This window comes from Crocuta crocuta, unplaced genomic scaffold (assembly GCF_008692635.1).
Source record: "Crocuta crocuta isolate KB4526 unplaced genomic scaffold, BGI_CrCroc_1.0 scaffold457, whole genome shotgun sequence".
NCBI lineage: Eukaryota > Metazoa > Chordata > Mammalia > Carnivora > Hyaenidae > Crocuta > Crocuta crocuta.
In genome coordinates, this window is record NW_027531318.1 from 7,729,217 (window position 1) to 7,741,000 (window position 11,784).

An 11,784-nucleotide genomic window follows, 5' to 3' on the forward strand; every position below is an offset into this window, starting at 1 on the left:
CCTCCCAGCCCAGCTTGGACTCTATAGCTATTCAAATGAATTGCAGTCCCACAACTTACTTCCTTCATCTTACACCTCGGTTAGTGAGTAATGCTGGAGAAAAACACTCAGTAATGCTGTTAAAAGATAAACTGAGGCATGATTCAAACTAGACAGCACCAAGCTAAAAGTGATTAGGGGGGCACCTAGTTGGCTCAGTCAGTTAAGCATCTGACTTCAGCTCAGGTCATGATCTCATGGTTCATGGGTTTGAGCCCCACATCGGGGTCTGTGCTGATAGCTCAGACCCTGGAGCCTGCTTCGGATTCTGTGTCTCCCTCCCTCTCTGACCCTCTCCTACTTGCACTCTGTCCCCCTGTCTCAAAAATAAACAGTAAAAAATATAAATAAATAAATAAATAAAGTTTAAGTCAGCTAAGTTTTTAATAAAAAAGGTACTGAAGCAAAGCAAGGAAATTATTTGATTGGCTATAGCATCAGGAGTTGCCTTATTTGGGAGAGCCTAGTTGGCTATTTGTGATTGATTGGCTTCAGGCTTCATTTTCTTAGATTCAAGTGTGTTGCCTCTGGTTTAGGTTGGGGTTTGCTTATGTGGGTTTGCTTATGTAGGCCACCAAAGCATTAGAGCCCCTCATCTAATGGCCTCCTTATTTAATTACTTGAACAATGCAGGAACTACCCCAGACTGTCCTGTTTCCCTTACTCAGAAGAGAGTATTTCTTTCTCTTGAATCTCAGAAGACTGATCATGTCTTATTCCCTTTGTTTCTCTAGAATTTTTCCCCTTGTTGGTGAACTTCACCATTTAGGACATTACTCTGGATGCAGTATTGCACTGATTGATTGCAGGCCAGACAAGTGTGCAAGGACAGTGGGAACCTACTGTAGGCTTTACAGGGGTGGTGACAATGGCAATAGAAGTGAATGACTTTGAAGTATGTGTAGGCAGTTGTAGGCAGTTGAATCACAAAGATACAATAATTGTTGGATGGAGTGCATGGGAGATGAGGTTGGAGTGAGTGTAAGGTGAGGAAATTTCTGGTTTGAGAAACTAAGTGGTGATGTCTTCACTAACACAGGAGAATACTGGGGGTGTGGGGGAATCCAGGTTTACATGGGAAAAAAATCATCTATAATATAAGTTTGAGATAGTTGTGAGACTGCCTAGTGGAGAGTGCTCTCCAGAAGAAGATTCTGAGGTGGAGACATACATTGAGAAGACAACTCCATATAAATGATATTTGAAGGCAGGAAGTGAAAGAAACCCTCTAGGGAGAGAAAACAGAAGACAAAAAAGGAATTTGTTCTAAGGAACTCTAACAACTTATGGAGGGGAAGGGGAGAAAGAGCCATCACTGAAGAACAAGAAGGTGAGGACAAATGGATACAAGGACAGTATGATATAAGAAGCCAATGGTGGGGCGCCTGGGTGGCTTCGTCGGTTAAGTGTCTGACTTTAGCTCAGGTCATGATCTCACGTTTCGTGGGCTCGAGCCCCGCATCTGGCTCTGTGCTGACAGCTAGCTCAGAGCCTGGAGCCTGCTTCAGATTCTGTATCTCCCCCTCTCTCTGACCCTCCCTTGCTCACGCTGTCTCTCTCTCTCTCAGAAATAAATAAAACATTAAAAAAAATTTTTAAAAGAAGCCAGTGGCATAGACCATCTTAAAGAGGAGAAAGTGGTCAGTTATATCAAACACTATTAAGGAGTTAAATAAGAGGTATCAAAAGTGTCTGTTGTTCTTTGCAAGATGAAAGTTTTTGATGACCTTGAGAGGACTGTTTCAATGGGGAGCTGAAGGCAGAAGCCAACCTGGAGTAGGTTGAATAGAATTCAAGACTAGAGGCAGTGAATCCAGACAACTCTTTAAAGAAATCTGGCAAAGAAGAGAAGAAAAGGAGTCAGCATGGTGGTGGGGGCATGGGAGCAGGGAGGTTAATATATGGGGACATGGTTTAAGTGATGATGGGAAGGAATCAGTAGAAGGGAGAGGTTAAAGATGTGTTACCCTGGGCACAAGAGGCTGAAGTGTGGTGAAAATCATGGACAACAAGGAGGGCAAGGACCTGAGAAGCCAAACATCCTTTAGTACCTCAATTTGTTCAGGGTTTCTCTTCTACAACCTTCTAAATCTTTTATATTTTTTTTCTTTTGTATTGAAATCATTAATTCATGGGGCACCTAGGTGGCTCAGTCAGTTGAGCATTCAACTCTTGGTTTCAGCTCAGGCCATAATCTCACAGTTCATGAGTTTGAGGCCTGCATCAGGCTCTGTGCTGACAGCTGCAGAGCCTGCTTGGGATTCTCTGTCTCCCTCCCTCTCTGCCCCTTCCCCACTTGCTCTCTATATCTCTATAAACAAACAAACACACAAAAAAATTAATGGGGCGCCTGGGTGGCCTAGTTTGTTAAGCATCCAACTTTGGCTCAGGTCATGATCTCATAGTTCATGAGTTTGCGCCCCACATCAGGCTCTTTGCTGACAGCTCAGAATCTACAGCCTGCTTCAGATTCTGTATCTCCCTCTTTCTCTGCCTCACCCCTGCTTGTGCTTTGTCTCTGTCTCTCAAAAATAAACATTTAAAAAATTTTTATTTAACTTTTTTAATACTTTTTTGAGAGAGAGAGAGAGAGAGAGAGAGACAGAGACAGAATATGAGTGGGGGAGGGGCAGAGAGAGGGAGACACAGGATCCGAAGCAGGCTCCAGGCTCTGAGCTGTCAGCACCAAACCCAACAGAGGGTGGGGCTCAAACTCACAAACTACAAGATCATGATTTGAGCCCAAGTCAGACACTCAACTTGACCGAGCCACCCAGGTGGTCCAATAAATAAACATTTTTTAAATGTTTTTAGAAATGTTTAAAACATTTTTAAATTTTTTAAATAAATAAATTTTTTAAAAATAAATCATTAATCCACCTGGACATGATGTTTATGTATGATATGAGATTACCATTTTTATTTTCTTCTAGTTTGATAACCAGCTATCCTTGGGCCATTTGTTGAATGGTTTAACCCCCAAATGTGCCCTGAATTCATTCTGGCCACACTATGCCTCAGTCCTGCTGTATTCAATCCTCATGACCTCTGGCCTGAAGTACCTTCTTCCACTTCTTTTCTCTATAGTCCATATTCTGTACAGTACCAGGAAAGTTATCTTTCTAGATAACTAAAAAAGTATCTTTTTTCACATTTCTAAAAATACAAATGTGACCATGACACTCTCCTGATTAAAGACTTTAAATAACTTCTCTTTATTACCTGTGGAATAAAAGCCCAGCCCCTAAGCCTGCCATAGTTAAAATGTTTCATAATACTTTTCTTTACAGTATTTCTTTGCTTATCAAGTCATCCCTATTTTCTGTCATTGTCAACATTCGTACTCAAATGCTGCTGTGTAGAAAATATACAACTCAGATTTTCAAATCCTTTCTCAAAACGACTCATTGGAATCATAACTGATAGACATTTAAAGTTCTAATTAATTTATTTGGTATCTACTATGTATTAGACATGGTATGGTATTATAAGTTTCAGAGCTTACAACCTAAAGAAGGACAGAAAACATTAATCCAAATATCTGTTTAAAAGGGAAGACATAGGGGTGCCTGGCTGGCTCAGTTGGAAGAGTATGTGACTGTCCATCTTGGGGTTGTGAGTTTGAGCCCCGTGTTGTGTGTAGAGATTACTTAAATAAATAAAAAAAACCAAAACTTAAAAAATAAACGAGAAGTTATAAGTAGGAGGCATTTGCATAAACTGCTAGGAGAGTTCTGATGAGGGAGAAATGACATTTTATTTGATGGAAATCAGCAAAGGCTTTGTGGAAAAGTTAACTGGGTAATGAAAGATAGATAAAATTTAGAAAGTCAAAGAAGAGAATGCGAGGACCTTTTAGGTACAGGGATAGCCTCAAGCAAGGCAAAAGAAGTGGGGAAGTGTGTGACCTTGAAGATGGAGCAGGAGAAAGATGAATGGCTAGAAAGGTAAACTGAGGCCAGAGCACAAAAGACCTTTAAAGGACAAGTTAACAGACTGGGCCCTGGTTATTTAGCACTGGGAGTCAGTGCAGTTAGGGGATTGACATAATTAGGTTGTGACATAATCAGATGGGTTGGAATGCAGAGAAATTAACTCTAAGGGTATGCACTAATAGTCTAGGCATGGTGTGCTGTTAGCTTCTTCTTTGAAGCAATAAAGCCTGAAAGAATGCAAGAGAAATTTTAAAACAGAATCCATAGCAGTTAGATGACCAACAGGAGGGAGAAACTGGTCTAGCTCATCTTCAGAAAATAACTATGGTGAGAATTTATGAGAAATCCCTGCCTCTGGTGAAGTAGCATTTATATTTGCATTTGCCTAAATAGAGTTTCTTGTACTTTTTCTTTTTTTGGTAACTTTTAATTTAAAGTTGTTTTCAAAGCCTAACTTTATGCCTTGAGATTAACCGTTTTATACTTGTTTCCCTTACCCTCCTCCCCTTTTACATGTGACAGCTTCTGCTGGATATGGTTGGGTCCCCTGACCAGGACCTCCAGGAAGCCGCAGCTGGTTGTATCTCCAACATCCGCAGACTGGCTCTTGCTACCGAAAAGGCAAGATACACTTGAAATGTGAACAAGCTACCAAATTTTACATGACAGAGAACATGTCAGTCCCACGGCCAAGAAGCCTAGACTGGGAAGCATTTATTAGCAAATCCTTTACAAATGGATAAATGTCTGGATGAAAAGACAGGAATTAAATGTAGCAAAGGGTGCTACTGATCCAAAAATGGCATAGATATTTTTGTTCTATTTAACATTTTAGGGACATGCCATGTAATGAAATGTAAAGCCCATAAGTTTGTGATAATTTTACAGGAATTTGAGAAAATAGGTGTACGGTACATAAACCTATTTTGGTGAGGCTTTTGTATCTGTGATGATTTTAATAAAAGGTATGGCCTTCCCGGTGTGCGGTTTTACAGTCATTCCGCATGTATTTAGAATTCTCTTTCTGTTAAACCCATCTCACTGCCTTTCATTACGGTGTTGTCTGTTTGATCACTTGCAACCCACAGGAGAGCTCTAGGGAGACGTGGTGATTTCACGAACTGTTATTAAACAGGATTTAGATTTGAGCAGCAGGATCCAGAGAGAGCATCCTGAGATCGTCCCAGGTTTCTCCTCAATACGATCGAACATCGGAGAAGATCATGTGTAACTGTCACTGAACCAGATCATGCAAATCACAAAAACATAAGCAATGAGTAGGGTTTTTACTTTGGGGCTTACAAAGCATAAACAATTATATGTTTTATTTCTCTCCTAGGACTGACCAACACTTTTACTGAAGAATTAATTTACACTGATGTAAGGATACTATTACTTCACATAAAATTGCTTGGAATTTCTGAACTCGTTTGTAGCACACAAAGTCCTTTTTATTAAAAGTGGCCACAAAAGATTAATAGCGTTTTATCAGGTTGTGGAAACATTAGAGGCCACTTACAAGAATCGCATTTGTAACCTCGGTGTGCTGAAATGTTTGGGAATTCACTGTCCCAAGCATCTCATACTAGCCAGGAAAATAGCTTTGGACGCACCAGCTCCATAAACCGGCAATCTCAGTTAATTCTTTGAAGAGCAGGCTAGGAGGTTTTATTAAAAAAATATTAAGTACTGTCTATGTTTGTCAGAATTGGGAGGAGATCATAAACTTAATTGAATTAAATGTAAATAATTTATATGAAATGAAAAGCCTGTACAGGATGAAAAATTATATTAGTGATAGATTCTCTGATAAAAAGATATTTCTGAGAATTTTAAGTTTTTGTAAAACACCAACTCATCTTCTCCACTTTTCAGAGGAGGTTATAAAAGAAGATAATAGGAACAGGGCAATGCTATTAATTGCAACTAAGAATTGAATTTAAATAATAATGTAAATTCTTTAACTATCAGCACACTTCTAATGTTAAAGTTACCATTTAGCTGTGCTTCACAAACATTAAAAATATTTTAGAAATCATGGATTATGACAGCTATAGAAAATAAATAACATTATTCTATTTTTACTAAAGGAAGCTTTCACCAATGTCTTAGGATTTCAAGACATTCTTGGAATTAGTGGGTCCTAGGAACAAAGAGAAGTACCAGGTAAACAATTGCAACACAAAAAATACTGGATGAGTGATAGTAAGAAGGATTGTTCCATTACACTATGCTTGATAGAAGAAAGCTGGAGGTTTTCATTTTTTATGGTTAATAAATACATGAAAGAAAAGCAACAGTGCCATTTAAAAGAAGCTAAGCACTTGGAAACAGATAAAGGAAATTAACATGAAAATCATCCTGTATGTTTCTAAGAATTGTTTTAAATTCTTAAACTCTAGAAAGTTGGTATTCTTATGAACTACAAATGAGAAGCTGAATTTAAGGGTCAATTTTTGGCTCTGTGGAAGTGTGTTTTCGAAATGTCGTAACAGAAAACTCTGATCTTACTAGGAAAATGTCAAAGATAGTGAAAGTGCTCACAGCTATCAGAGAACAAACATGAGGACAGTCACACCATTTCTTTGCTACTACACGCTGCAATGGCACTCATTTTTTTTTTCCATTAGTTTTTGGTAAGTGTTTTTTGTGTTATATTTATTTTCTGCTATTTAAAGCTGGCAACATTAATTCCTTATAAGTTTTCAGCAACAGTTCTTTTTTTTTTTTTAGGTTTTATTCTTCCCCAGGACATCCTGGGAATCCAATATACTCTTAGTGATAGCCAGCTGTTTCAGTTTGAAAGGAGTTCAAGGTGGAAGGAATTTTAAGTAGATACTCTTTCATCTCCCAGGGTCTATGGTTTGCAGGGCTTCCTTCTGGAAATCCCTGCTGTGATCAGTCTGCTGTTCATAGTGGATGCTCTTTTGTTACTATCAGGATGACTTGCACTACAAATAACTGGTTTCTTTTTCTTTTTTCTTCCTTCCTTCCTTCCTTTTCTTTCTTTCTTTCTTTCTTTCTTTCTTTCTTTCTTTCTTTCTTTCTTTCTTTCTTTCTTTCTTTCTTTCTTTCTTTCTTTCCTTCTTTCTTTCTTTCTTTTTTTGCAGATAGTTTATTGTCAAGTTGGTTTCCATATAACACCCGGGGGAGGGGGGGAGATGGGCATGGAGGAGGGCACTTGTGGGGATGAGCACCGGTGTTATATGGAAATTGGTTATATAGAAATTGGTTTCTTTTTCAAACTTTCCTAGGTTCTGACAGTTAACAGAAGGTTGGTTTTCTTAGGGGTGGCATTGTAAATCCTGTTATTTTGATAGATTTTGGTATTATCATCATGCCTCTCTAAGGCATTTGCATGGAATTGAGAACCTAGATCCAAAATATTCAGAAAATTTATTTCCATTTAGGAAAATGAGAATCTCAGTTGTTGATAAACAGACAATTGAGATGGTTGCATAAATCTCTTCTTTTTCTTTTACCTGATGAGATCAGGTTTAAAAGATAATTTCACAGTCCAAATAAATCAAGGTGTTTAATCTCATTCCACAGAAGACTTGGGAATGGAATATGCTGTTTATTCCTATAATTTAGTGAAAACAATAAGTAAACCCACTTATTTAAGAAACTTCCTGCCTCATATACACTAAATGTCCCCCAAAAAACCACTTTCTCATGTACTCAAATCTAGAAAGTAGAATTCTGCTCCTCAATGAGACTGGAGTGGAAAAAGAACCAAATTGTACATAATACTAATGTATGCATGCACTATATTAAGTACTTCTACTTGTGATCTCATTTAACTTGTGAGCCACTGTGGGTGGCTCAGTTGGTTAAGTGCCTGACTCAGTCTCAGCTCAGGTCTTGATCTCAGAGTCGTGAGTTCAAGCCCATACATTGGGCTCTGTGCTGGGTATGAAGCCTAGTTTAAAAAAATACAATGTGATATGATACAGTAAGCACTGTATACACAGAATTGTATTGATAATCTTAGTTAATCTCATATAGTAGGTTCTATCTAAATGGGCCCAATCATACTTCCAGGGAAATTTGGCAATGCACACCAAAAGCATCTTAATTTTGTGTGCCTTTGGGATTGTGCCCAAGAGTTATTCCACGATAGTATTCACCACATCATGGTTTATAATGGTACAAATGTTAGGAAAAACTTTGGTTAATTCAATGATGGTCAGCCATACAATGAAAACATGTTATAGAATGCTAGTTAATGACATAGAAAGCCTTTTGTAAAATATTGTTAAATTGGAAAGCAGGTTCTAAAGCAGTATATATACAGTGTGAGCACATTTTTAGAAAATTATATACATGTATCTAGTCACAATGGAAGAAAACACAACTTAAATACACTAAACTGTGATTAAACCAATGATTATATCTGAATGGTGCAATAAGAATGATTTTTGTTTTCTCTTTGCTCATCTGTGTTTTCTAATCTGTTCATGATGAACATGAATGGCTTTTTTTTTTTTTTTTTTTCAGTAAAAACACTCCCAATTAATTTTACTTTTTTATTATTTGGAAACTTCTAAGGCAGGCATTCTTCCTAATACTAACTTTAAAAAGAGGTCCTTGGGGTGCCTGGGTGGTTTAGTCAGTTAAGCATCCGACTTCAGCTCAGGTCATGATCTCACGGTTCGTGGAATCAAGCCCTGTGTTGGGCTCTGTGCTGACAGCTAGCTCAGAGCCTGGCGCCTGTCTTCTGATTCTGTGACTCCCTCTCTCTCTGACCTTCCCCTGCACATACTGTCTCTATTTCAATCTCAAAAATAAATAAAACATTAAAAAATAATAATAAATAAATTTTAAAAAGGTCTTCAGTTAAGAAATGGGATGCACAACCCATAGATAAAATAAATGAGCAGGATTGTTGTTGTTGTTTTGACAAAATAAGAATTGTAGCTTCAACACCTAAACCACTATTGAAATATTTGTAATCTTCAACATGTACATTTGCAATAGCTTTCAACTATACCTAATTAACAGTACAGTGTAACTGATATATACTGGGGTGGCCCATAGTAAATTTTGAACATCTCATCCTTTGGTTTTTGTAAATTAAGGAGATAAATTCTAGTTCCAAGCACATAGGAAGCCCACAAATGAAATAACTCAAAAGGTCATTGATCAATTGCTTCATAAAACATTGTTGTTTAGAAAAGAATGATTTTGATCCATTCTTTTTTCTACTCCATTATAGATACCTAAGATGAACAACACTGTGATTTACTAATATACTTTGCCTGAATAAATCTATTAGAAACATAGTCCCAACAAAATGGTGCCTACCAATAAGTAAATACAGTAGACTATCATAGACTTCTGGTCTTCCCTTTTGTGTGCTATTCTTTTATGCTGTAATTGTTAAATTAAATTTTCTTGCCTTTTAGTAATTGTTTTCCTTTTCTCTCTCCACTCAAATCTCTATGTCTCCAGTTTCTGTTCCCATTTTCTTTGACAAATGGTTATTACATATTTTGCCTCTTAAAATGTTTTATGCTTTAATTTCTATAAATGCAAGATATAAAGTTAATATCTCAATATGTTTTTGATGCACAGCTGTCACGGCTGACTTGAAATCATATAACATATGGAATCATTATACTCCCAACCCATTGTTTTCAAGTTTTCAAGAAAAATAATTTATTCTTTATTTGCATCTGTCAAGACCAAAGAGAGCTTTTCTCCTGCCAGCTTATGCCACCCTGATTTATTAGTTGATAAAAAAATCATCCTTTGCAAATTACATAATTGGCTTATGATGTTCAGAGTTGAGACATGTCATTAGTTTAGATTTATGTCCCAATTTATTTTCATGATTGAAATGTACATTAGTGATATCAGTATGGTTCATAGAAGCTGCAAGAATCTAAACCTGGTTGGGTTGCTCACTGAGAATGACCATATATCAAAAATGAAGTTCAGAGAGAGTGTGGATAGTTAAATGCACTATTTTTTCCTTTTGCACTATTGGAAAGAAAAGTGATCTTTGTCAGCAGCTATGTTATATAGGTGATTATAAAGCTAAGTGTTAGGCAGGTACATATAAATGAGTGGAATGAGCTAGATATGTTGTTTTTAAAATAATATTGACATGAGGTGGGTGGGGGAATGGTGAAAATAGGTGATGGGGATTAAGAAGTGCACTTGTCATGACGAGTACCAGGTAATGTACGGAAGTGTGGGATCACTATATTGTACACCTGAAACTAATGAAACTCTGTATGTTAACTATACTGGGATTTAAAAATTAATAAAAAATAAAATAATAGTAACACAATTGGCCATTGACCTTTAGCCTTCATGTCTGGGAGACAAAGAGACTCTCGGAGGCTGGAGAACTAGAGAGTGCAGACAAATCATTCCTCATCTCTAGCCAGTTGTTGCCAATCTTACAACTTCTCAAGAGAAATCCAGATTTTTACAGGCAACCTCCCAAAGTTTAAATATTGGCTATTATAATCAGTCTGCTAGGGCTGCCGTAACAGCACACCACAGACCCAGTGGCTTAAACATCAGACATTGATTTTCTCACAGTTCTAGAGGCTAGAAGTCCAAGATCAAGCTGCCAACAGGTTGGTTTCTGATGAAGCCTTTCTTTCTGGCTTGCAGACAGATGCCGCCTTGCTGTGTGTCCTCATTTGGCCTTTCCCCTGTGCATGGAAAGAGACACCAGTCTCTGTATCTTTTCCTCCTCTTATACGGACAGACGCTAGTCCAATGGGATTAGACCCCACCCTTATGACTTCATTTAACCTTAATTACCTCCTTAAAAGGCTATCTCCAAACTTTGAGACTGGAGATTCGGGCTTCAACATAAGAAGTTTTTATGAGATACAGTCAGCAACAGCAAATGTGCAGAAAAATCAAAATGATTCTGTGAACTAGATATGGTTCACAAGTCTGCAGCATCATAATCCTTTTCTATTGGAATGAGAGCTCATTTGATTAAATCCTCATATTTTCATCCCTAAAGATGCCTGGAGTTAATCAATAGAAATCCCCAAAAAATAATTGGTGCAAAAGGGCACATGTCAAAACTATCTTGGTCTATATAGATTCATGTTATGATATCAGCACTATGAAGTGCAGTACTAAAGAGATTGACTCCCTCAAATTCAGATAGAAGCTTAGAAAATTACTCTGAAGTTGTAAATAATCATAATGGTAAGTGTAGGGTCATGGAATACCAGTGCTGGAGACATCTCTAGAGCCAAATCACTTGCCTCAATTAGGCAAGTATCAAAGCTGCTCAGGAAGAAGCCTGTTTTCTTCCGGACGTTCTCTAGATATAGATGTTTCCCATTCTCCCTCAGAGAGATTGGACTAACCAGATTATGAAGGTAAAAAGAGCCTTGAAAACTACAATGAGGAATCTGAGCTAAATCCTACATGCCAATATTCCTCAGACCTCCTGTGTAAGACAGTCCAGGGTACCTGTTAAAATGCGAAGTCTGGGCCCCACCCAACCTACGGATTCAGAATCTCTGGGAAACCCAGAGATTCTACAAACTCCCCAGACTATAAATCACTGGGTTTTGAGCATAAAAAAAAATCTACACAAGGGTTTCCTGAAAGTTAATTGGTAGGGGTACAGTGAATAGATTATAGGAGAGGAAATGAAACCAATAATCATTTTTTATATGGTATCTAATTTAAAGGTGCAGAGGGCCAAGACTAGGGAATAGGAATAGAAAGGAAACAAGTATGAGAAAAAACATTGAGAAAAGATTGGCAGAACTGGCAAAGTCTTAAAAGTAACATGATCCACGATCATGAAATGAACTCTACC

General features: G+C 37.7%; 1 protein-coding gene across 2 annotated transcripts in view; it reads left to right on the forward strand.

The window, feature by feature from the left end:
* The window catches only part of ODAD2 (outer dynein arm docking complex subunit 2), a 169,903-nt gene extending 164,962 nt beyond the window's left edge, over positions 1-4,941 (forward strand). For both annotated transcript variants that reach the window (XM_077771772.1, XM_077771773.1), the window contains one exon: positions 4,497-4,941. In XM_077771772.1, the coding sequence (XP_077627898.1) occupies positions 4,497-4,610 (114 nt within the window). In that variant the 3' untranslated portion in view covers positions 4,611-4,941. The remainder of the gene's footprint in view (positions 1-4,496) is intronic.
* The last annotated feature ends 6,843 nt before the right edge of the window (positions 4,942-11,784 follow it).